The 26683-nt window shown below is 48.2% G+C and overlaps 1 protein-coding gene across 1 annotated transcript in view; it reads left to right on the forward strand.

Annotated features, from left to right (window-relative positions):
* The first annotated feature begins 469 nt into the window (after nt 1-469).
* LOC134100599 (WD repeat-containing protein 7) overlaps nt 470-26683 on the forward strand; it is a 144728-nt gene continuing 118514 nt past the window's right edge. The window contains exons 1-14 of the mRNA XM_062553886.1: nt 470-588; nt 3897-4068; nt 4185-4291; nt 4625-4703; nt 4897-5071; nt 5685-5761; nt 5870-5989; nt 6583-6728; nt 7243-7345; nt 11350-11497; nt 11983-12231; nt 12576-12796; nt 15661-15856; nt 18921-19135. Of these exons, the coding sequence (XP_062409870.1) occupies nt 3910-4068; nt 4185-4291; nt 4625-4703; nt 4897-5071; nt 5685-5761; nt 5870-5989; nt 6583-6728; nt 7243-7345; nt 11350-11497; nt 11983-12231; nt 12576-12796; nt 15661-15856; nt 18921-19135 (1995 nt within the window). The 5' untranslated portion in view covers nt 470-588; nt 3897-3909. The remainder of the gene's footprint in view (nt 589-3896; nt 4069-4184; nt 4292-4624; nt 4704-4896; nt 5072-5684; nt 5762-5869; nt 5990-6582; nt 6729-7242; nt 7346-11349; nt 11498-11982; nt 12232-12575; nt 12797-15660; nt 15857-18920; nt 19136-26683) is intronic.

The raw sequence follows: 26683 nt of genomic DNA on the forward strand, positions 1-26683 counted from the left end.
ATCAGTTATCTTAAAAACATTATATTTGTTGAGAAATTGTTGTAGCCTAAATGTTACATTATGTACAGTAAGAGATTATTATCCTTTAACATATTATGACTTTTTTTCAGGCATCTTGCATTACCTGCATTGCAAAAAAATGTATAGCCTAATGTGAAATAAATAAAATAGCAATTGACTGTAGTGTTTTTATTGAATAGGCTACATTTTCTTATCTCTCCACACGTAATTAGCTTATGTAGGCCTAATTGTTTTATGAGAATAGAAACACCTCAATTATGCTTATGCTTAGGCCAATTATAGTATGTATGATAAAATCGGCAATGGCTAATTTAAGGCATAGCCTATGCCTTCTTTACCTTAAAACTCTCATTTACAGTAAAAAAAAAAATGCAATGCAATTTGACGTTGACGTGGCGTGTCACGGATTGCTACGTCACCTCGCAAAGCCGTCCTCTGATCAGCTGACCGTGGAGGCTGCAGAGGGCAATTAACATAAGAAAATAGAATTGTTACGCCTTTCATGGTATCGATATTTTCCTAAAAGACCGGTACATCTAGGACATGTTCAATTAGAAGTAGTCGCTGGTAAGTTACATTATGTCTTTGCATGTATTTTGATTGAATAAATGACCAACCCGGAAGCTGCGACATCGCATTATTATGAAGGTAGCTAAGGTAGGAGCATACAGTGAAAGCTACCGAACCAGATAGCGGCGCTTAGCTAACTGTATGGTTAGATAGATAGCTAACGTTAACAGTGAAATGATACGCCTCGCCATTAATGTGGTGGCTCGTTTGCACCCCTTACATCTATTATACTCATGTGTCTGACCGCATGTTCGTAAGCCAGAGCGTTATCTTAACAGCTAACAGCATTTCTGCTATTTCTCTCTTGCTGGTAGGCAGGTGTAGAAAGCTGCTGTCAGGTTTTGGTGTCAGGTAGCAAGCTAGTTTAGCGCAAATGTTTATTATCCATCCGAGGTAATTGTCTACGAGCAAGGGAAAGTGATGGTTATAAACTACACGTTTACATTTGAGCAATGACGTGTGATAACTGCATGACAGTTATCACGCTCCTCACGAGACCAAGGTGAAATGAACACAGCAGCAGTATTAGGCATCTTAACTGTTTGATTGGGAGTGACATTAGGTTAGATATCCATCTTGATAGCTAGTAGCCTAGGACTCTGAAGACATGGGATATGTGCTACCTGTGCAATGAAATAGTCATTCGCCGATATTCGACAGGAGTGCGAACATAAAGAGCTGTCAACCATTGAGCGTGTGGAGGGTAGGTTATGGACCGACTAATCACCTTCCTGTCACTGATGCACCCAGCTCCAGACAGTCTACTCTAGAATAACTATGAGGTCATTGACTATCCACATCTTAGATATAATAAAGCTTAATTATAGGCTATCTATGATTCACATCACACTACTCGTGCTATTTGTCACGAGTTGAACCTTTCGACTTCATGTCTTATGACAACTTCACTCTTCATGTCCCTTAGTTTTTTTGGGGGGAGTGAGTTGTAGCCTACATTTGCCATTCTGTTACTGTTGCAATACCTTCCCATTGATTTCTGAGGCAATCAAGCTCCTGTCCCTGGTTGAATTGTTTGCAGATTGTTCATCATGACTGACTGTCTGCTGATTTGCCACATCAGTGTTTATGGACTAGTCGTCCATAAAAGAACATAGGCCAACTGAAGTGAGGACCATTGACAGGTCACCATCACAGGATATGCTATTGTTATTTTCTCTTATGCCCCTGTTTACCCTGCCTGTAGAAATGTGCTGATTGATTTTCCTGAAAAGATGATCAATAGATGGGTCTGCCACTTTGCTTGTTGGCAGTGTAGTGCAGTTCTGCCATAGTAAACGGCTGTGAGGAAACCTGCAGTCTGAACGTTAAGCGTTTATTTCAGCTTTTCAGTCTTGGATTTGGTGTGCAAAACATTTTTTGTGATGAGGCTTGTACACGTTGTGAAGATGAAGGCGATGCTTCGCAGGTTGCAGTTTTCTGTGAAAAGGCACAAGGCAGTCAGGTAGGATATGAAAGTTTTAAAGTGTTACCCAGATTGCGGGTAAACATCATGAAGATGTTTCTTCTTACAAATAGGGATACCAAGTTTGGAGAAGTCAGTCATGCTGAATGTGAGTCATGATGTTTCCCCTTCTTTTGGGAAGACTTGTTGTGAGGAGGTGAGGTACATACATTGTCACCATTTCCTTTCTCTTATGACTGTCTTTGGTGTTTGACTGTCTGTCTTTGGTGTTTTTGTAGGCTTTTAGGTTAGATAGGCCAGTCCTATATTAGTCTTCGTGTGAAGACACCATTTTGGCAGTGTTTTTTGTTTTTTGTTTAGCCCTTATTATTGGAAGAACATTGTAGGTTAGGTGAATAGATAGTTTATCAGTTCTAAACTCTTTCACAAGACTTGCAAGCTACATTCACCGGTTAGGTCATATGCCTATTTAGAGGAATCTACGTCATATTTGTAGTATTTCTCTGAAATATAACCAGAATCCATGTACTATGCAAAATTCAGTGTCTGGTTTTATTGGAATAGCCCCTGGAAGCAGCTCAATATGGCTAATGCACCATTCTTTTCAACAATGTAATCAATTGGCATAGGCTATTATATAAAGCGCACCACAGTTTGAGAATCTGTTAAATTTATGAGTTGTTAGTGTATTGCTAGATATTCTTGTGGGCTGGAATGAAAGCTTTTTGGCTTTTTTTTCTGTTGTCTCAGGTCCTGTATTGTTTGCCAGATGTTTAGATTCATGTTTATGGGTCTCTGTTGTTTATCTTAGTTGTCTGAATCCTTTTTTTAAAAATTCTGTAGTGAAGTGTAGTTCTCTCCAGGAACTTGTGAATCTCGCAATATCTGTTCTCCTACTGGTAAATCCTTCTGTGGTCCGAGACCTCATTTGGCATCAAGGGAATAAACTTATCTTTGTGCACTGCCCACCATACTTCAATTCTTATGAATAGGAATATCTTGTATGGGATAGGCAACCGATTCTGTTTCACAACATTGCTATCCATTTAGCTATATTCTGATTGGACAGGAGTGTTATTCCATTCTATTGAACACTCACTCTCCCAGTTTTGGAGGACATTAGACGAGATTGTCCCGGTAGCTGTGCAGAAATTGATCTGAACTTGGCCTAGTTGTACCGTAATTCAACAGTTGTTCCTCTTTAGTCCGAAATGACAAGTCCATTTTCCGATATGGATAGGATATCTCACTGGCCAATAAAGGCATGTAGAAGTCATCGATAAACTGTAACAGGCTTTAATTAGGCACTTCTCCCTGCACCACTGACGCTTTTGAAGCTTTAATGAAAATGGGGAACATCAGGTGCTGGATTCTCTTTTAAGCATTCAGCGTTTCTAACGATTTCCAATCTGTAACATTTTCTGTCACATTAAGCAAATATCTACCACTAACAACAGGCAAAAACTACCTCCAAAGAGCTATACTGTAGGTCGATCTACTGAAAAGATAATATTTCACGATTCTGGCGAGAGGTCCTCGGTTTGAAGATTCTTAAAGTTGCATTGCTGGTTCTCTCTGTAGCAATCCACTATGGCCAGGCTGTACAAATTAGTTTCCCATAAATACGCTTCGTAGAGGTTATATTAAGGTAGGTATATTAAGGTTCATATAGTGTACCTTTAATCAAGCCAATGTTTTTTCCCTTCTGGATCTCCTCATTTTAACAGTTCTGGCTGTAATTGTCCATACGTGGCAATATAAAAGGCACAAAAATAACTTCAAAAGATGGACATTTTATGCTGTTTCAGTACTTGTGATGGAGGGATGAATCGTTAGGATAACTTTTTTTTGAGTTGTTATGTTTTTCTTTTCACTCTCCTAGTTCACAAGAGAACATGGCAGGAAACAGCCTGGTATTACCCATAGTGCTATGGGGCCGCCGCGCACCCACACACTGCATCTCCAGTCTGCTGGTGATGGATGATTTTGCCACCATCATCACAGGCTGCCATGATGGACAAATCTGCATCTGGGACATGACACCTGAGCTTGAGGTAAGTCTTAGCAACCTACTGTCGATGTTGCCAACTGCAAAATGGTGTTCTGGTTGTAGATGAAGACCATAAACTGTGTTTTTATTGATCTCTTCCTCTTTCTTTATCTCTCTTAGATAAGTCCACGTGCCCTCTTGTTTGGACACACTGCTTCCATCACCTGTTTGTCTAAAGCCAGCGTTGCCAGCGACAAGCAGTACCTGGTCAGCGCTTCGGAGAGTGGGTGAGTGTAGTGTGTGTGTGTGCGTGTGTGTATGTGTGTTAGGGAAGATTAGAGGAGGGACAAAATATCAATCCGTCAATAAATTCTAAATTACTTCCTTTTGCATTATGTTATCAATATACTGCAGCCAAATATCAATGTTTTTAGAAAGATATTGAATTCATACACAAACAGAAGCATAAGCACTGACATGTGCATTTGTATACTGTTTCAAATTAGTTTAATAATAATAAATGCGTTATATAGAGAGCATATAGAGACCCAGCATCACCATCCGTATTAGTTCAATGCCATTGGATTAGTCTTTGACTGATGGCCCATGTTTGTGTGCAGTGAGATGTGCCTGTGGGATGTCAATGATGGCCGCTGCATTGAGTTCACCAAGCTGGCCTGTGCTCACACTGGGATCCAGGTAGGAGCACAAGCTTCACTATCACAATGACTAAATCAGTGCTAGGAGATGAGGTTTTCTACAAGGATGTGAAAGTGCATTGTCTTTGATATCTTTGTGTTGGTTCCAGAATTAGAGCAATCAGATTATCACGGAGAGGCTCAGTTCTCTCAGGGTATTAAAGAGCCTCTGTCTTGTGTCTGTCGCTGTCCAGTTCTACCAGTTCACCATCGGCACCCAGCGCGAGGGCCGCCTGCTGTGCCACGGCCACTACCCCGAGATCCTGGTGGTGGACGCCACCAGTCTGGAGGTGCTCTACTCGCTGGTGTCTAAGATCTCGCCCGACTGGATTAGCTCCATGAGCATCATCCGCTCGCACCGCACACAAGGTCAGCCGCTCGGCCCGGCAGCTGCGCCCCACGGCCCGCCGGGCCAGATGGGATAAGCCCCTTACAGCCTGATCTGGTAGCGCTGCTGAGACGGGTCACTGCACAGCGGCTAGCGCTCCCCAGCGCTCTGCTTATCCGCACGTTAGAGCCCAGTGCATCTGTGTGCATGACTTCCTTATGCACAACCCATGCCCCTCCCCTCAGATGCAAACTCATTTTTACACATGTCTCACATTCATTTCTATGCTGTAACATGCCTGTATTTTCCTATTCCAATTCCTATACTAATTTGTAACTGACACACATAGTTAGAACAAAAAAAAGCATGATGATGATTCCTTCATAGCTGGAAACTACAGTCATAAGTATACAGTCATACTGTATGCTATCATGTATCATGTATATTAATATACTATTCTTGTATAGAGTACATAACACTATGATTCTGAGCAGTGTTGGGTTTCTGAACTGCTGATGTTATTGTGCCTCTCTCCTGTATATCTGTGCTTGTCTACCCACACCTGTCTCTATTGTTGACTCATCATCTGTCAGTCAGTCTGTGTGTTTGTCTGTCTGTTTCTTCTGTCTTCTAATCTGTTGTCTCAACTTACAGAGGACACCGTGGTAGCTGTGTCTGTTACTGGCATACTGAAGGTGTGGATTATAACGGCCGATGTGAGCAGAATGCAGGTATGGCAGCATGATCCCCAACACTCCTCCCCTCAGCTGACTTCACCCCTGGCTCTGTTTCCCTGTCCTCACGGTCTCTGTGTCTGTGTGCTGTGCTGTGCTGTGCAGGATCTGGACCCGGTGTTTGAGGAGGAGTCCAAGCCCATCTACTGCCAGAGCTGCCAGAGCATCTCCTTCTGCACGTTCACCCAGCTCTCCCTGCTGGTGGTCTGCTCCAAGTACTGGAGGGTGAGGACACGCTAGCCCTCCTCACTTTACACCAGTGCTTCCACTTCGGTGGTGGGGAGGTTTCAAGCCCCACCTGGCCTGATTAATCCGGCCCCCTTTCCGGCTCGGTCCGCTGGATCAGATGTTATTCTAGATTGTATGTCGGTCTGTTTAGGACTCTTCTGTTTATGAGGCTAGTTTGTTTTGAATCTATGGTCTTCCTTGTGGAAAAAAAGCCAAGTTTCCTGCTGTTCTCGGGCCCTCCTGTCATGTCTCTATTCCCCCCTAGTGGGGACCGCCCCACACTTTGAGAACTCCCTCATCTTCACAAAATGACCTTTTCAACAGCTTTAGCAGCTTCAGTTTCTTTCTCTTTAGAAATTGTCTGTAAAGACAGTTATTTTCTACAGTTTCTTTCAGTTATTGAGGTAAACAGACACTGGTGTATCTTGGGAGGCACCCTTTCCATAATGTCAGACACTTATAGTAGCATTTGCTGGCTGTCTGGAGTCTGGACTGATATTATGTAGGGAGAGATAGCAACTTGCTGTTGGTTTTGTGGTGTGTATGTGTTTGCAGTGTGTGTTTGCTGAGGTGTTTGTCTTGTGTGGCAGGTGTTTGACGCGGGGGACTACTCTCTGCTGTGCTCCGTGCCCAGTGAGAATGACCAGGCCTGGACTGGAGGAGACTTCATCGCTGCCGACAAAGTCATCATCTGGACTGAGGATGGGTGCAGCTACATTTACAAGCTGCCTGCCAGGTGTGTGTGTCTGTACTTCTGTGGCAGGCATTATTGGCACTTACGGTTCATACTAATTGAATATTTTCTCATAAATATAAGACATTAGGAAGTAAATGAAACTGTAAATGAAAGTAACACCAAAGCTGTGAAACTTGTAAAGTCTCATATCTTTGCCTCTGTCCCCCTCTCTGTGTGTGCATCCTCCTGTGTCCTGTCTGCTATGAATGACTGCTGTATGTGTGTGCAATTTACTCTGTGTGTGTAACATGTTTTTTTCTGTCTGAGTGGCCTTTCCTCTATGTATCTCTATTTTTGTATACGTGTTTGTTATTCTTTTTATGTCTACATGTGTGTGTGTGTGTGTGTACCTATGTGTTTGTCTAAATGTGTGCCTGTGTGTTTTCTTTCTCTTTGTGTGTATTCCTGCTGTTCCTATTATTTTTCTGTATGGATGTGTTGTTTTTGTACTCTCGTTTGTACGTGTGTTAATGGGTGTGCGTGTGTGTGTGTGTGTGTGTTTTCTCTTCTCCAGCTGCCTGCCTGCCAGCGAGCATTTCCGCAGTGACGTAGGAAAGACAACAGAGGGCTCCATCCCCCCTCTAGTCTACAGCATCGCAGATCGCGCCGACAAACAGGTCCCTCCTCCTCTCCTCTTCTCTCCTCTGTTCTGTTCTCGTCTCCTCTCCTCTTCTTGTGCCTCATCACTTCTCAGCTCCTCTCCTCTTCTCTCCTCTCCTCTCCGCTCCTCTCTTCTGTTCTCCTCTCCTCTCCTTGTCCCTCATCACTTCTCAGCTCCTCTCGTCCCAACTGAACAGCAGCTCCTCCTCCTCCTTTATCTCCACAATGCTCTTATCACTGACCTTACAACTTAACACTTTGAGTCCATATGTTTAAAGGTGCAGTCAGCGATTGGGCAGGAAGTCGTATGTGTTTATATTTATGTTTAATTTATTTATTTATGTATAATTCATTTTTTTATTTATGTATAATTCAATTTATTATCAGACACTATTGTCCAAAACATGAAGTCCATAACCAAGGACCAAACGAAACACACCAGGGAAGTTCAGCGTTCCCAGAGAAACTCCACACAGGGTTTTGTTTTTGTTTGGGGGACAGGCTGTCCCCACTTTGTTAGTTTTTAGTTTTTGGAGCCTTGGTAGCCAAGATACCTTTTTTTGTTTATTGTTTATTGTTTTTACAGTGCACTCACGTCATTGGGCAGCTAGCAGGTCGTGAGAAGATGATCGTTGTGTACGATCTCTGGCTGCACCTTTAAATGAGAGCTTAATGTTTAAAGTCCTATCAATTTGTCTTTTTAGTTCAGTTTTATTAACATTATTAACATGATCAGTGTAACATGAAAGAACCCAACAGCTGGTCCTTACAGCAGCTGTTTTGCCCAGATCTGCGTGAGTGTGTCAGTTCCGCAGTCTCCCAAGTGGCTTCTGTTGTATGTGATTTTGTGTTTTAGTCTCGTTTTGCTGCTGTATGTTTTCTATAGTACCTCACCGAGTGTAGTGTGCAGGCTTTGTGTACATGTCTGTTAATTTGCTGTGTGTACCTGTTTTCTGTGGTGTTTTTATTTTTGGTTACCGTGTCCGTGGCCTCCCCCGGCACCCCCGCGCGTGGACGCCCGCCCGCGTCCTCAGCTAGGGGAGGGGTGTGAGGGGGAGCTCGTGGTGTGTCTCCCCGACGTCGCGGTCGACCCGGCGCTGTACACCCCTCAGCTGCTGTACCTCCAGCGGCCTCTAGAGGCACCAGTAAGCCCAGCCCGCAGCAGGACGGAGGCGCGGCACGCGGCACAGCCAGCAGGGGGAGCTCCCCCGGCCTCCGAGGCACCGCAGCATCCACTCAGCCATTCACCTGCTCCAGCCCCCAAACGCAGGCCTGACACGGTCACACCAGCCCAGCTGTGACCACCCACTCTAATGTAGTGGTCAGGCCAATTTAAAAATCAACTGATAAATGTGCTCTTTAATGCCACATTTAAGGAAAATTATCAAGATATTTCTGATCATATTGAAAGAAATTTTGCTGAATCCATGTCTAGTTAGTATAGCGGATCTAAATTCATTTGAGTGACGTAGTAAACGATTGGTCCAAAGTGTAGAGCGGTGAATATGATTGGATGCCAGGAGGGAGGCCTGCGGCCGTGTGTCTGCCTCAGCGTTGCTGTCCGAAGGCCAGTTTCCCTCCACTCACTCTGGTTCACTCTCAGGTCTCATGCTCTTCCCCACTAAAAAGTCAAGTCATCCAACTCCTCTGCCCTCATATGTCTTCACCTGGTGAAGATGCATGCAAAGTCCCCAGGCTGCTTCTCCATAGATGCCCAATGTCAACAGTAGCCATAGATGACAGGAGTTGAGCTAGCACCACTGGGTTAGGCCTGAAGCCTCTCGTGTAGATCAATTCAGATGGCACTATCTTTTAATTTTATTGTTATTTTGAAAGAGAATTTATATACATATTTATTTTAAAGAGCAAGTACTGTTCATACAAAAGTACAATCAAGATCTTAGTTGTTTTGGTTGGCCAAAATTTCCTTGAATTGTGCTTCAGGTTATTTGAACCAAGAGGAGGACGTGTGGAAACTGTTTGCCAGTGTGTGTTTTGAGTGGTTTCTCACATTTCTGCTATTCTTCTTCAAACAGAACTCCGGTAACTTGGTTTCAACTTAAACAGACTCCCCCTAACCCCTCAACCTGTCAGCCCCTTTAGATATAAAATGATAAACATTGTAAAGGGTTCAATGGGTCAATGTCTGGACTTGTTTTAGTTGTACAGTTATGAGCTCTGTATTTCTGAGTTCATTCAGGCTGTTGTTTGATGGTGCTTCGTGCTCCTGTAAAGGTTCGAGTTAAAGTTAAGAGTACATTTTGAAAAGCCTTATATGATTTCACGGAAGCAAAGAGGTTCTTTGCCAGCACTTAGCCTCTTATTCAGACTAGTTCATATAGTATTATATACATGTAGTATATATAGTTCTTTAATCACAGTCATAGTGGTCAGGTAGTCCAAAACTGTTAACATTTACGTCTGAGAACTAGACGCATGCGAGGCCCATGAGGTGCACTCGTTAGTGAAGAGTGCTGGTGTTGTAAGAGATCTATGTGTGCATGGTCCTAGCACAGGAGGAGACCCAGGGCTCTATGGCGGTACTTTGCAGTGACTCCGGCCCATCAGGAATGCCTCCAGGATTCCCATGTTGTTTGGCGCTCACTCTCCCAGCCGGCACGCACCGCATTGAGCTGGCTAGTAACATCATCAGGGCACTCCCTAAACGCCAGCCAAACTCAGCCATCCTCATAAACCATACATGGACATACATAATGCTGAAATCTAAGATACCTGTCAAAGATTTGATATGAAAGTAAGGACTTGATTGGTTATGTTGGCTCCGTATGTTTGTTAGATCATTCTAACCTTAGACATCCCTCGGTGAGAATGTGGGTCATCATGCAAGGCCTTGATGCACAGGCATATATACATGAATGCACACGGATCACACACAAATGTGGGATTTCAGGCAAAGTGAGGACTGTTAGCTTATTGAAAACCTTGCATAAGACCAGGCTGAGAGTAGTCAAGTCAAGTCAAGTCAAGTTTATTTATATAGCGCATTTCATACACAGAGGTCATTCAATGTGCTTTATTTAAACAAAAACCAAACAGTAATAGCAGATAAAAGCATAGATGAGCAAAGAGTAATAATAATAATAATAATAATAATAATAGTAATAATAATAAAATAAAAAAGAAAAAGAAAGCAATAAAGAATAATAAACATACAAGACTTAAGGTGGAATAACTAGAAGACAGGTCTGTGTGTGTGGATGTCTCTGAGATGTCCAGTGCTTCTGACGTCTTAACTAACGGAGCAAAAGGCCATGTATGCAAACTGCATGAGATGCGGTCCCTTTCCCAGGGGTCCATCCTCCTCTCTGCCCTCCTCCCCTCGTTCCTCAGCTCTGTCTGACCCCTCACTGCGGTCACCCTCCCTACTAGCACACATTGGTGCCCCCTGCCCCAACGTAGGTAGTAGCACCAGACGAGAGCGTCTTGTGACGGTAGATTGAAGTAGACGTAGGCCTCTGCTGCCTTGCTTTCATTGCCAATCATTCCTCCCTGTCCCAACCGACACCATTCCTGCTGGACAGTTCTGGTCAAACTCAGTCACCCTAAATGCTGCCACGGTTTGCTGTGTGGTTTTTGACTGATAGAAAAAAACTATGTATCGGTGTGTGTATCTCTGTCTGTGTGTGTCTGTGTTTTTATGTATTCAGTTTTCTTTTAATTTTGTTATGTCTTTCTTTTTTTATTGTTTTGTTAATGGTTAACCCGATGCAAGAGTTGGGGTCTACAGTAGTTCAGACCAGTCGAATCGGTTAAATAGAAGTTTAGGTTAAATACAAGTGGCACTGATACTCAGAGCTACATTCTCTACCTGATCTCTCATTCCCCACCCTGCTATTGCACACCAGGCCATGGTTCTGGTTTGGGGAAGGGGATGGTGAAGACCCCAGCCCTTGTCACTGTGGCCAGACCAGTAGCCTGTGTGTGTGTGTGTGTGTGTGTGCGTGTGTGTATGTATGTATGTTTGTGTATGTAATGTGCTTTCTCTGCTGGCGTATTGCAGCTCCTCATATGCCCCCCGGTGACGCGCTTCTTCTATGGGCGGCGCGAGCCCTTCCACAAGCTGCTGGTGCAGGGCGACTCGGCCGGCCGCCTCTCTCTCTGGAGCATCCCAGAGACCTCCCCTCTCCAGCCCCTCTCCTCGGCTGCAGGTACACACATGTGCACGCACAACCACATGTGCACACACATCAAACCGCTGTCATTTACATACATATTTAAACACCCCACATAATTCTACATATACCACATATATTTAAACATTCCCACAAAATCAATATTGCATTACTGTTCCCTGCAGATTTGTTCAGATAGCCTGGTGAGATAAAGGGAATATTTTTTTTTGTGACGGTCTCAATATCACCCTCTGCTGGTAAAATGGTGTAGTGCAGAGGGAGGCCTCATTTTCAGCCTGATGTTAAATGTAAGCACAGCAGAATTTGAGTCCCTGTGAAGGCGTTCAGTCCCTTCAGTGTAATGACTGTGTCAAGCAGGCATTCAAATAGCAACACCTGTGAAGAATAATCTAGACTAGATACATACAGTTCTATTAAATACACAATACTCTACGGAAATGTGTGTCTGTGTGTGTGTGTGTGTGTGTGTGTCACAATAGCATCTCTCTTGCTTTCCACAGAGCTGCAGGTGTCCTCCACCGTTAGCTTGCAGGAGGCCTTTGACAAGCTGGCGCCCCGGTCAGCGGGCATCATCGACCAGCTGAGCGTGGTCCCCGGCTCGGAGGAGCCCATCAAGGTGACGGCCAGCGTGTACATTCCAGGCCAGGGCCGGCTGGTGTGCGGCCGCGAGGACGGCAGCATCATCCTGGTGCCCGCCACCCAGACCGCCATCGTCCAGCTGCTGCAGGGAGAGCACATGCTGCGCAGAGGTGACCAGGACACACACACACACACACACACACACACACACACACACACACACACACACACACACACACACACACACACACATATACAACATGCAGTCACACACTGTTGTACCCATATACATTGAAGCTCATTGATACATGGATAGAGAATACAGCTGTGTTGATATACATACATAGAATTGATTATTTAAATATATTTGCATACTGAATTCTGTTTAGTGCTGAAGGAGCTTTTTCTTTTGACATTAATACATATGCTTAATGCATTAAAATATAGAATGACATTGCAGCATGTAACCTAGTGCTTGTTTGTTTGTTTTGTTGTTTTGTTTGTTTTTGACCAGGCTGGCCTCCACACCGCACCCTGCGGGGCCACCGGAACAAGGTGACGTGCCTGCTGTACCCCAACCAGGTGTCGGCGCGCTACGACCAGCGCTCGCTGGTGTCGGGCGGCGTGGACTTCTCCGTCATCGTGTGGGACATCTTCACGGGCGAGATGAAGCACATCTTCTGCGTCCACGGAGGAGAGATCACCCAGCTGCTGGTCCCGCCCGAGAACTGCAGCGTGAGTTCAGCTCCACCACCGCCCCCTCTCACGGTCTCTCTCTGTGTTGTCTTAATGTGCCCAAAGGTTTGGATACTGGGCTGGTCAGGAGACCATAGAGAATCAGAAATCATAGATGAAGCAACTGTTGATGGTTACGTAGTGTGTTATTTGTTTACTGATGTGGATGCTGTGTTTGGCGTGGCGTACAGTAAGTCAGAGGTGTTCTTATGTTCTTATTCAACAGTAACTGAATTCAGAGCACCGTAGGGTTGGAGCATCACAACATTTTGTATTAGTTACTTGTAGCCCCTCAGATGAGGATGGCTGGGGTCTTGTTGGGTCTTGTTGGCTTATTCAGGTGACATTTGTTGTTTCCTGTCTTCCCTGCCCCTCCCCCCGGAGCTGTCAGTGTTTGATTGACAGGGTGGATGGGCGCGGAGCGGGGCGTGCTGTAAATAAGCCTGGCCGCCTCCCCCAGGGGCCTAATGGAGCAGCCCCTGTTATGCCTCAGCTTTATGGCCCGTCGATACGCATGCTTAAGGAGCCGGAGGCTTTTAATTGATACATGAGCAGCGTGTGTGTGTGTGTCTGTGCGTGTGTTTGTGTGTGTGTCTGTCTGTGTGTGTTTGTGTGTGTGTGTGTGTATGTGTGTGTGTGTATGTGTGTGTGTGTATGTGTGTGTGTGTGTGTTTGTGTGTGTGTGTGTGTGTTTGTGTGTGTGTGGTGAGGTGGATGGATCTATAACCTCCATCTGTGCACTGTACCTGAGCTGGCTTGTCAGACCGCTTGGGTCCTCTTCCTTGGCTGACCGCATCCTGACCTGATGACGGTGGGGCGTAGGAACACATTTCACTCAAACACGCAAATGCTCATCGCGCAGTTAAGTTGAATGTTATTATTATTAAGCAAGATGGCTGTAGAGAGCGTGGCTTTCCAGCCTTTTGTTCAGACGGCGTTTGTGTCTCGACTGCAGGGTGCAGATGTGCGTCAGTATGCACTTGCAGCATCCAGCTGCTCACGAGCCGAGCGCTACACACACACACACACACACACACACACACACACACACACACACACACACACACAAGCACACACGTCAACAAGCGCAGCTGGCAGACAGCTGACAGTAGCCTGGCAGCACAGGCTGTGGAACAGAGTCATTAGTTTGTTTCTGTCGGCGCTCGGTTCGAGCTCACTGAGTCGTACTTAGGTGCTTTATTTTATTTTATTGATCAGTTCATTTGTTTGACTTGATGTAGTACTGTGCTTATGTGTGTGTGTGTGTGTGTGTGTGTGTGTGTGTACGCGCTTTTGTGTATGTGTGTGTATGTGTGCATGCCTGTATATATGTGTGTGTGTGTGTCTGTGTCTGTGTGTGTGTGTTTGTTTGTGCACGCTCCTGTGTGTGTGTGAATGTGTGTGTGTATATACATCTCTGTGTGTGTGTGTGTGTGTGTGTGTCTGTGTGTGTGTGTGTGTGTGTGTATGTATGTGTGTGTGTGTGTGTGTGTGTGTGTGCTGGCTCTGAGTATTGTGTGCTGGGCCTGTGTGCAGTGCACAGCTGAGCGCTCTGCTCCTTCAGTGTGTGTTAGTGGTGCTGCTGTTGAAGAGGCCATGCGTGGCCACGGCCCTGACGTGTGCTGTCGCCCAGGGCACTCTCACGGCCATAACCCCCCCACCTCACTGAAGAACACCGCCTGTCACTGAACCACACAGCCTTTTCACTATGCCAGCCAGCAACACACACACTCACGCACACACGCCTACTTGGCAGTGGCCTTTTTTTAAGCGCATGTGTGTGTGTGTGTGTGTGTTGGGGACGGGGGCAGCTATTCTATGTTCTGTTTCTTTTGTGTCTGGAGCTTCTCCAAAGCTGCAGCTTTGTTGGCTGGCAATTGTTTATGTTTATTGTTTTCTGTGTGTGTGTGTGTGTGTGTGTGTTTGTGTGTGTATGTTTGTATGTATGTGTGTGCATAGATTTGCTCCTCTTGTGACTGAGTGCATCTGCAGTGGTTGATTTACTCTCCTCTGCCCACTGCCAGGCCCTCATCAACCCCCTATTATTCAGAGAGAGAGAAACACACACACACACACACACACGCGCACACACACACACACACACACACACTCACCTGTCACCATATCCCTTCAGGAACCAAGCAGCTGCCCACACTACTCATTAAAGGCTATTAAAAGGCAGAAAAAGAGTCTTGCGTTATATAAAGCCTCCTCTGGATCTGAGGCGCAAAACAAACAAAAACACGGCAAGAGTGAGATCTCTCTGCCGTCACCGTGGCAATGGGCTGTGCACCTCGGCTCCTCTTCATTAACTCTCCGCCCCGCCGCCAGTCTTGACCTTCACCGGCTAATAATGCCAGCTGCTTTGACCTTCCAGGAAGTAATGCCAAACGCACGGTGTCACCCGCTCCATTGTGCGCCCCGTGATGAATGTGGGCGCCGGCCGGCGTGTCATTGTGCGTCTGATTTCATTGGCATTCATGCTCCAGTCCGCCGCATTGTCCCGTCTGAATGGATAAGCCGCCCCTCTCTCTCTCTCTCTCTCGCTCTCATTATTCCAACCCAGCTCCATTAGCTCATCTTAGTCATTTGGACACAATAGGGGAAAGTGTCCACAAAGTCCACCATTCAGATTTTTTTTTTGCGCTAGGAAGATGGTGTGTGAAATTGTTTGTTTCATTGTGCATTGTGGGGCAAAGTGATATGGCTCTTTACCTCTAGACATTTTTTGGCGTCCGGTGCTCAGGTGCTCAGACACAAATAGAATGAAATGGTCAGGTGGCCATATCAGTTCTTTGATTCTTCTCCTCCTCTCTCCTCCTCTGTTCCCCCTCTCTCTCTCTCTCTCTCCTGCCCATGTCCAGACGCGGGTGTCCCACTGCGTGTGCTCGGTGGCGAGCGATCACTCGGTGGGCCTGCTGAGCCTGCGGGAGCGCAAGTGCATCATGCTGGCCTCGCGCCACCTCTTCCCCATCCAGGTCATCAAGTGGCGGCCCTGCGACGACTACCTGGTGGTGGGCTGCTCCGACGGCTCCGTCTACGTCTGGCAGATGGACACAGGTAAGAGATAGGGGAGATATGGGGGGGGGGGGTGCAACTCACACGCATTCATTTTAATTACAAGATTAGCATACAACTAACTAATTTACACTTAATTAATTAACACCAACTAAGCTTAATGACTTAGTCTTCATGTTGGTGTTCATGTTGTCAGACTGTACGTTAATTCTGCTGTAAGTTTGTGTTTTCGTGTGTGATTCACAGACTATTGTTAAGTGTCCACATTTAAGTGTGTGCGTGTGTGTGTGTGTGTGTGTGTGTGTGTGTGTGTGCGCGCGCACTAGGGAGCAGTAAACTGTAGCCATTACTGCCTCTGAAGTGGAGTGCTACGGTGCTCTCTGAGAAGGGGAAGAGGAAGCTGCCTTGCCATTAGACATTAACCCCCCCAAACACACACACACACACACACACACGTACACACATGCACACACGCTCCACTATCACCACCAGCACTCCTCCCCCCTTTATGCGCTCTGGCTAAAACTGCGATGGCAGCGCTCTCCTTGTTTTTCATCCTGTTTACGATGCTGTCATTTAGCTATGATCCCTCTCCCTGCAGCCTCCCGCCACATTAATAATAGATGCTGCACGTTTGCCATCCGTTTAGGAGAGAGAGAGAGATGGGGGGACACGCTGGCTCTTAAGACATGAGTGAAATTTTAATCGCATGAGAGACCCCCTTCACTGCCGTCTGTCTGGGGGTAGGAAAGGGAGCACTTACCAAAGCAGGCCTATCACCCCCCCCCCCCCCAAACACACACACACACACACACACTCACACACACACACTCACTCTCTCCTAGAGACTGACCTGGGCCTGTAACGGCATCAGGCACATTAGTGTGTTTACACAGCCTCTTAAAGCTGGTTATGACTATTGTGCTGAGTAGGATGAACACACACACACACACACACACACACACACACACACAAACACACACTCACACACACAAGTACACAAAGAGTCCGTTCCTCTTGAAAGATATGTTAGAAGCTGTGTGTGTATGTGTGTGTGTGTGTGTGTGTGTGTGTGTGTGTGTGGTTTGTAAGTGTCCCTGAGGCTTTGCTCAATGCCCTGCTGGGCTGAATAGAGGGGGAGAGCTGCGTTGAAGCGCTCTGTTTATAGACACATTATCTGGGTGCGTTTTTGGACCATGGGGAACAGGCATCACACACACCCACACACACACCCACACACACACTCACACTCTCACTCTCACACACACGCAGAAACACTCTGGCTCTCTTAGCCTCTTAGTGCTGCTGCTGCTGATGGAAAAGCGTGATAGGGCTGATTTCCCTGTGGGGGTCCAGGCTACGGGGCTGTCAGGCAACAGGCCCTCTCTGGCCAGGCGCGAGAGGAGAGGCCTGCGGTAGCAGCAGAGGTGCTATCTCCACGAGAGCCATCGCTCATATCAGGGGGACACAGGAGAGAGAGAGAGAGCCCGCACGCTGTCTGGGTGCTGTAGTACGAGGCCCTGTCACCCCCGAGGTCCTCCGCCGTCGCGGCCCGCTCTGTCAGGTGTGTTGGGGTGGACGGATGACCGGTGCTGTAGCCGCCACAGGGCCCGCAGTGGACAGGTGGAGTGAGATGACAGTCTGAGGTGAGGTGCGGTTTGGGCAAAGCTGTTCAAATGGAACAGGGATGGTGGGAGATATGACCTATCAGAGAGGGGAGAGCCATTGTGCTGTGAGGGTGCAGCCCTGTGATTAGAATCACTTTCACCTGTTTTTGTCAAATTCAGCAGAATTCTCCACACATTCCTCAAGCTGTCTGCTCAGTAAGTGCCCTATAAAAAAACACACTTGCTGTATTTCAGCCCGTCCACGTGTTGCTTCAGGAGCTGGGGAGAGAGAGGTGTAATTCAATTGTCTCTCCAGCTCAAATATCAACATTCCACCCAAATCGATGACTGCGCCTTTAAGGGGCCTCCCTCCGCTATTGTTTAAAGTCCCATTGGCCTGAATAAGATGTAGGTGTGGAGCAGGAGAAAGAGAGAGCAGGAGCGAGGGAGGAGAGAGGAGAAGAGGGGAGAAGGAGAGTGGGCTAGAGATGGGGGGGCAGGAGGAGACGGAGAGAAAGTGAAAGAGACAGAGGGATAGAAGGAGAGAGGAAAAGCAGCAGAATTAGAGTGAGAGCTGGAAGGAGCGCAGGCAGTGGAAAGAGATTGCAGGGTAGCTGAGTGTGAAATGAAGAGAGGTGTGTGTGTGTGTGCGCTGAATCGGCTGGCACTTAATAGGGAAGCAGAGCAGGAGTCCCTCCATCACACGCTGTGGCAGGTGTGTGGGAGTGAGAATGTGTGTGTGTGTGTGTGTGTGTGAGGCTAGGAGGGCATTGATGGGCCCAGAGAATCAGGACCCCCTCAGTAGGTAATATTGAGTGCAATCCCGATATCTTCACACATCACAGAAAATGATGCGGCGTCGGTGGTACTGTGCTGTGCAGAGAAGAGAGAGAAAGAGAAAGAGAGAGAGAGAGAGAGAAAGCCAGAGGGCGATAGGAAAGAGAAAGAAAGGACTAGAAAAAAAGCGAGGAGAGAATTTGGCTCTTTATCTGAGTGAGCAGGTAGATAGTGAGGAAGGCACCGGAGTCTAGCTCAGCAGATAGACCCCTACAGTGACCGGCCCTGCCCAATACAGCCATGAGTCCAGCCCAGTCCAGCCTAGACTGGGTGGGGAACAGTTAGTGTTTAATCTGATTGGCTGTCCCACTAATGTCACTTTCTTGGCCTGCTGGGAGAATTGGTGCTCTAATCTCTCTGTCCACTGTGTCCATCCAAGTGTATCTAATGTGCTGCTTCAAAGCATTTGGTCCTTGCCTGTACACTTCAAGCATATTTGTAATCACTGTTGATCACTGCGTGTCTTTTACTCAGCCATCTGACTCGTGTGTGTGTGTGTGTGTGTGTGTGTGTGTGTGTGTGTGTGTGTGTGTGTGTGTGTGTGTGCGTGTCCTCAGCCATCTAGCCATCTGACTCTTTAGCGTGTGTGTGTGTATTTGTGTGTTTCTTCAGCCGTCTAGCCCTCTGACTCTGAGCTTGTGTGTGTGTGTGTGTTTCCTCAGGTGCGCTGGACCGCTGTGTGATGGGCATCACGGCCGTGGAGATCCTGAACGCGTGCGACGAGCTGGCGCCGGCGGCGGTGGACGCCCTCAACCACCCGGCGGTCAACCTGAAGCAGGCCATGACGCGCCGCAGCCTGGCCGCCCTCAAGAACATGGCCACGCACAAGCTGCAGACCCTCGCCACCAACCTGCTGGCCGCCGACAACGCAGACAAGGTGAGACACGTGGGCATTACATTACATTACAGTACAGTACAGTACATTACATTACATTACATTACATTAACATGGTCAAAACATTTAAGCTTTTAAGAGCACTTCTAACAACAAATTAAAAACCACAATAAGTGCATCAATGAGTGTAATAAGGCAGAGCCATGGCTATGGGAGAGCCCCTCCTCTACGGTATCTCCCTGGGAAAGCATTTGGATGATGGCTAGAGAGTGTTTCGAGGACGTTCCTGAACATGATTGTCTCCTCACTGGCCCTGGGAACAGCTACCATGAAAGGCCTCTCTGATATGGCAGCGCGAGGTGTCAGGTTATGATGATGGGATCTAAATCACAAGAGCATTTGCATTATTTCACACATCTGTGTTGCATGTGTCATTTGATGGTCGTAGAGAAGGATAAATAAGACCAGGTCAAGCTAATTATTACCTGTGAGATGTGGACCGTACTGTATGTGACCGTTTGACCAATGGTGAGTAGGAGTGCTCACCAATACTCTGGTGAGGCCAGTGTGCTGGACCTGAGTGAGGGCACCAGGCACCAGTGCTGTTGACTTAGCTTTGCGTCGTGTGTTAGCAGGGGCATGTTTGTGATAGGGGGGTGAGGGGGTGGGTGGGTGGTGGGGTCCAGCCAGATCTCCTGGAGGGCCCTGAAATCAACAGTGGTCAGCGCGTGGCGTGTTTGAGCAGCGGGGAGCCCGGCGCTTGCCCGGGAAAGAGCTGAGCAAATAGCAGGCCTAATCACTGGATGAAAAATGCATGGCCTCGGCCTCGTCATGGGACCCCGCGCCTGTCCGATGTCTGCCAGCTCTGTCATCCAAACCATCTCCAGAGAGAGACAAAGAGAGAGATGGGGGGGGGGGTGTGAGTGGGAGTGGGAGAGTGGGAGAGCTGAGATGGAAAAAGAGAGAGGAGGAGGAGGAGGAGGAGGAGATGAGGAGGAAGACGACGGGACTGTTGAGGGAATGGAGGGAGACAGAGAAGCTGTCGCTGGAGACGACCGAGTGAGAGTGAGAGACAGAGAGAAAGTGGATCTTCCAGACTATTAGGCCAGAAGATGTGCTGTGTGTCTGCCCTCCTGCCTTCATCCGCTCCAGCTGGCTCCTCCGAGGCGCGCGTGTGTGTGTGTGTGTGTGTGTGTGTGTGTGTGTGTGTGTGTGTGTGTGTGTGTGTGTGTGTGTGTGTGTGTGTGTGTGTGTGTGTGTGTGTGTGTGTGTGTGTGTGTGTGTGTGTGTGTGTGTGTGTGTGTGTGTGTGTGTGTGTGTGTGTGTGTGTGTGTGTGTGTGTGTGTGTGTGTGTGTGTACAGGCTGGAGAGAGAGTTTTAAGTGCAGAATGAACAGGATTAGGTGTGATGGGACTTGTGATTTCTGACAGTGCTATCTGTAGAGGAGCAGCAGCCCTTCTCAATCCCCACCCTACATCAGCAATAGGGTTGGATTGGGGAGATTTTAGGGAAAGGGCCAGTCCCCCCCCCCCCCCCCCCCCCCCCCCAGAGACCTGCGCAGTCTAACGGGTGGAGGCTTTGGCAGATCAGAAGCAGTAGACACAGGCTGAATTATCATGAGCACATTTGGTCTGGGGTAACTGGATGGTTTCCTTCTCACAATGTCCTGAAGCCAATGAGTTAAGCGCTTTTTAAAAACACTCATTTCATTTCATGTTTGGTGTTAACGCACACATTTGTACCAATGGCCATGTGATGTTGTTGTCAAGCGTGTGTTCCCACAGTCACCTCCTCTCTTTCCACCGCTCTTTCTCCCTCCCTCTCTCTCTCCCTCCCTCTCTCTCTCTCTCTGTCCCCTCCCCCCGTCACTGAGTCCTTTACTGGACTGTTGACCTTTTCGTCCTGCCAGCCTCTGTGTGGCTGTAATTGGTTTGATCCCACTGCATGTGCTGTGGGAACACACACACACACACACACACACAGTCTCTCTCTCTCTCTCTCTCACACACACACACAAACACACACACACTGACCACACCGATAATAAAGACATTAGGGACTGTTGATGTTTGGTCCAGAGACTGGCCGAGCTATGTTCTGACCCTACCGTTGTCTAGGAAACAGGAGAGCAGTTGCTACCACAGATCACACGAGCACAGACACCGCAAGGTTTTCAACATTGTCCCAGTCGCCTTGCCTTTTCATAGGCACACACACACACACACACACACACACACTTACTCTCTTTCTCTCTCTGACTTGTTCTGCCTCTTTCTCTCTCTCTCTCTCACACACACACACACACACACACACACACACACACACACACACACACACACACACACACACACACACACACACACACACACACACACACTCAAAGCAAAACATCTTTGATAGCAAAATAATTCTGTGAAATGTTGCCATGTAAGTAGGTGTTTTTACCAAAGGCATTCTTGTATGCTGGTCTTCCTGTCTGCACAGGCCTTCTGCCCAACACATACTGTAGATGAGGATAGGAACCCTGAGCTGGGAGGCAGGGCTGCTCTACTATGATGACTAGGAGAGCAGTGCGTATGCAGGGTGATCTAGCTATGATCTGTATCACTTGTGCTTTCGGTCTTTCAGCAGAAGAGATCTTTGTGGTAATCTCTCATGAAATGGAAGACTGCATGTGTACAAGAAGCATATAATTAATCAAATGTGTGTCTGTCTGTGTGTCTGTATGAGTGAGATTATGTGCATGTATGCGAATGTAGAGGATTTGGGGTGATGTATCTGTCTCTACAACTACATTTTTCTTTTCTTTCTCTCTCTCTCTCTCTCTCTCTCTCTCTCTCTCTCTCTCTCACTCTGTCTCTCTCTCCCTAGCCGTTTTCAGACAGGTTTTCCGCACATCCTGCGATAATTGCTTGCTGCATTTCTGACGGTAGCGGACATTCAGACATGAAGCATATATGCGGAATGTATACGGCCAACTGTTGTTCACATCTAATGTAGAATTTCCGTCATTTGGGCTTTGGTTCGCTGGGCAGATAATAAATACGGCCGCGCTGTCAGCTGTCATCATGCCCAACAGCGGAAGAGTGTTGTTTTTACACCGGGAGTATGGTGAAGGCTGTAGCCTTGTTGCATTACCAGCAGCGTGTTAGAGATGCAAAACTGTCCAGTGGCATTAGGGCTCTTTAAATACACGTAATGCTTCCCTCGATCATCACTGACAAGTGCGGAATTTCCGCGATTGCGTTCACAAAGCAGCTGTGGCGGCAACATTACGGCAAACTTACTAGTCAGCAGCAGGAAAGGTTCCGGTAGTAGATATGCAGACATATGCATTCAGACAGCGCAAAAAAAAACCCTACCCTAAAAAGTCTGTGAACATTGCGGAAATACACATCTGTCTGAAAACTGCTCCTCTATCTCTCTCTTTTTCACTTGCTGTCTCCTTTCTTTTGTTATAGTTGGGAATGTTGAGCTCATATCAACAGTGTGTGTGGATGTAAGCTTGTGTTTGACCCTGTCCACTCCCTCCTGCGTGTCCATCTCCAGCGCCCTGGCTGCGGTCAAACGCGCCGCCCCGATCTCATCTTCTGCGGGCCGGCCCCTGTAATGTCCCACCATTCCCTGTGACAACATAATTCGGCGGCGGGCCCCGTCCCTGTGATATGTGCTGTCAAAACCGGCCATTATGGTCCTGAAGCGCTCCTCCACAGGCCCCTGAGCCTGCTCCAGACCCCCGCCGAGCTAATGACACATAATGGCACACAACCGTCTCGCAATCAAAGGGACCTCGTCTTCCCCTGCTACCATTACCCTCACCCCGTCATTGCCCGTGGGTGTGTGGGTGTGTGGGTGTGCGTGTGTGTGGGTGGGTGTGTGAGGGGCTGGGTGGGTGGTTAGGGGGGTTTGCTGATGTTTGTGTGCCTCTACGAGTGTTTTGTAGCTTGTTTGTTTTATGTGTTTGTTTGTGTTTGCTCGCAAGCGAGTCTGTATGTGTGTGCGTCTGCACACGTGTGTGTTTTAATGGCGCGTGTGTGTGTGTGTGTGCATGTGTGTGCGTGTGTGTGTGTGTGTGTGTGTGTTTGTGAGAGAGATTGACTGCTGACTTTGTCCTTGCCCTTGCACGTGGCACCTCGGAGCCCTTTTAGTGATGTTTGGTGTTTGTGAGAGGACAAAAGCACGATGGAGAAGGGGAGAGTCAGTGTTTATGTGTGAATGCGTATCGAAGCGAGAAAGCATGTCTACATGGGCATTTTAAAAATGTGTGTATGTGTGTGTGTCTGGTGTGTGTGTGTGTGTACAAGCGTGTATGTTTGTGGTGCGGGTTGACCTGGGCGACAGCACAGCTCTTCAGCCGTATTGATTTTGTAATGGCTCCCTTCGCAGCTGGGCTGAAGGTTACTCTCTGGGCCCAGGGCTGGACATGACGCTGGCCAGCTCACGCTCCCCACCATACTGCCCCCACTGCCCGCTCCCTCACCTCCATTCAGCCTCTCGCTAGCAGGAGCAGGTGGAGGAGCAGGAGGAGGTGGAGGTGGAGGTGGAGGAGGAGGAGGAGGAGGAGGAGAGGTGAATGGTGAATGGTGGTCTGTTTACAGATGTGCTTCTCATCCCACCTACGCCTCTTGTTTTTTTACCGAGGAAATGGCTTTCCATTTTTTCCTCTTGTCTTCAAAGAGCACATAGGTGCAGCTTAGTGCCCACACACACACACACACACACACACACACACACACACACACACACACACACACTCACACTCACACAGATACACGCATACACGATACACACAAACACACTTACAGTCTCCACTAGCCCCCTGAGCACAGATGAGTGTTTAATGGAAGTGATATGAAAAGCCCCTGCCCTCTCTCCTTTTACTCTCTTACACTTTCTCTTGCTCTTTCTCTTTCTTGCTCTGTCTTTCCTGCTTTCTTTCCTCCCCCCATCCCCCCCCTCTCTCTCTCTATCCCCCTCTCTCTCTCTATCCCTCTCTCTCTGCCCTTTTGATTGAATTCTGCTGTTGTTCTGCATCCTCAGCCTCTTTGAAATTTGATTTGGGAATATGACTGGGTCCCCAGTGGTCCCCAGATGTTTGAGGTCCACCTGGATACACACACACACACACACACACACACATAAATACAGATAGTGGCATCATATCCTTGAAATGGAGGCTGGTGGTGTGTGCGTGTGTGCAGGGCAGGCGTGTCCCTGATTTGAGTGTGTGTTGATGCGTCTCTCTTCACGCACTGCTGCTCTACACCAGCCCTGAGAAGAGCGTGTCACTCTTTGGAGAGGTAACCTCCCTGGGCTTCAGCTCCGCACGAGCAGACCACGGGCCTCCGACTGCGTTGGGCTGCTTGGAGTGTGTGTGTGTGTGGGTGTGGGTGTGTTGTGCGGGTAGAGGTCTTTTTGTGTGTGTGTGTGTGTGTGAGAGAGAGAGTGGGTGAGGAAGAGATGTGGGTTCTACCAGCAGGTAGGCAGGCCATAATAACCTGATAGATACTTCTCTTGGCGGTGATTGGGCACCTCCTCGTGTCAGAGAGAAGGGCCCCTGACCAATGGATTGAGGGTGTGGGATGAAGGGTGTTAGATGGGTGCAAAGGGAGAATAAAAAGAGGGGGGGAAATGAGGTTATTCCCTTTGTTCACTTGCTGTGGCAGAACATGTCCACTAGAGGGTAGTCTGCCTCCATGGCCCGAGTGCTGGCTGAGCTACTGAGAGGGAGAGGGGCAGGGAGAGGAGCAGGAGCCTAGTCAGGCTGGGACACGGGTAGCCAGAGCTGCTGAACGCTCAGCTGCCATAGGGCTCACCTCAAGCCCCCCTGTCCAGAGGGACACCTGAAAACGTGCTTAACCCCCTCCCCTCTCCTTTGAGTCGCTTTTGAGATGGTGCCGCTCTGTGGAGTTGGTGTTGGGGGGGGGGAAGGGGGTGATCACTGAGCTGGCAGTCTGGCCTCCTCCTGTATCCTGGCCTCTGTGTGATGGAGATGCAGGAGTGTGTGTGTGTGTGTGTGTGTGTGTGTGTGGCCTGCTGTGTGGTCAGGTGGAAGAGCTCTGCACCAGTCTGGCCTCATGACTGTGCTGCTCTCAGGCCAGGTGCCTTGACCTGCTAAAGCTGCATTGAGATGACCATGAAATGAGAATTAAATATATTTGTCACATACAAGCATCACCTAAATAGGGACATAGACCTGAAAACTGCAGTTACTATATTAAAGGAAAAGAGGCTGAGTGATGTTGTTCAGTATATTATTCCATGTTGAGTGCTAAGTGTGCTCATAATTTGATGGTATTGTACAGTGACAAACCGGTAGTGATATTCTGTACCTTCTGCGGGTGTTAGTTGTTTGTGAGGTTCTATAGCTTGCGAGTGTTCCAGAGAGAGGTGTAGTGTGAGCATCTGTTCCCAGACCTGTCTGAGCCGCGAGTGTGAGGTGGCTGTGAGGTGCGGGGACGGCGTGTGGGAGTCTGGGAGCAGCAGACATCTGTCAAGCGATCGAGCGCCGCACACCGCCTGCACGCCTGGCAGAGCTGATTCGCTCGCTCCTCATCAGCCAGACAGGCCAAGCCAGTCCTCCTCCGGTCAGACAAAAAAGAGGGGCAGCAAGCTGGACCCCCCCCCCCCCCCCCTCAAACCCCCCCTCTGTCCATTCTTCAAAGTGAGCGCAAGCCCCTGACCGGCACTGCTGCCATTTTGGCTCCTCGGCCCTGGCCAGTCCTCCCAGCTGCTCTGAATGGCCGGTCCGTAGAGTCCAGAGGCATGTTCATGTTCATGCAGTAGCCGTGTGTCCTGAGGAACTGAGGCGGACTGTGTGTGTGTGTGTGTGTGTATGTGCCTCTCTCTGTGTGTGTGTGTGTGTGTGTGTGTGCGCTCATGAAAGCACTCATGAAAACACAAACACAGCACACACACGTGAGCCCAGAGACCTGTCTGCTGCTCCCTTCTGAGCTCTCTTGACGTTTCATCTATATGCCATAGTGCTCCTCAGCAGCTGCTGTTTTCATTCCACAAACTTATTTTTTATGTACCCCTCCTCTTCCTCAACAAGAGAGCGAGGTAAGGGCCAGGCCAGCTCCCTCTCCCCCTGCCTCTCTCTCTTTCTCTCCCCCTCTCTCTCTCTCTCTCTCTCTCTCTCTCTCTCTCTCTCCCTCCCTCCCTGTCTCCCTCTCTCTCTCCCTCCCTCTGTGTTGGCCTCAGTCCTGTGATCGCTCAGGCAGGCGCAAGGCCCCATTCATGCCCCTTAACTGCCATTGAACACGGGGACAATGCACAGGCTCCGCGTGCTAATTGTCTGCGATGGACGTTACTGTGATGCCTATTGAACGTTCAGGGCCAGATGCAAGAAGGACCAGGGAGGGGTGTGCGTGTGTGTGCGTGTGTGTGCGTGTGTGTGTGTGTGCGTGTGTGTGTGTGCGTGCGTGTGTGTGTGTGTGCGTGTGTGTGTGTGTGCGTGTGTGTGTGTGTGTGTGTGTGTGTGTGTGTGTGTGTGTGTGTAGGGGGCGTTGTGGCGGGAGGGGGTGCGGAGAGGGAAGTGGGTTGGGGCCGGATGGGCTTGCATCCTCCCTGTCCTCCACCGAGGAGAAA

This window comes from Sardina pilchardus, chromosome 14, assembly GCF_963854185.1.
Source record: "Sardina pilchardus chromosome 14, fSarPil1.1, whole genome shotgun sequence".
Classification (NCBI taxonomy): Eukaryota; Metazoa; Chordata; class Actinopteri; order Clupeiformes; family Clupeidae; genus Sardina; species Sardina pilchardus.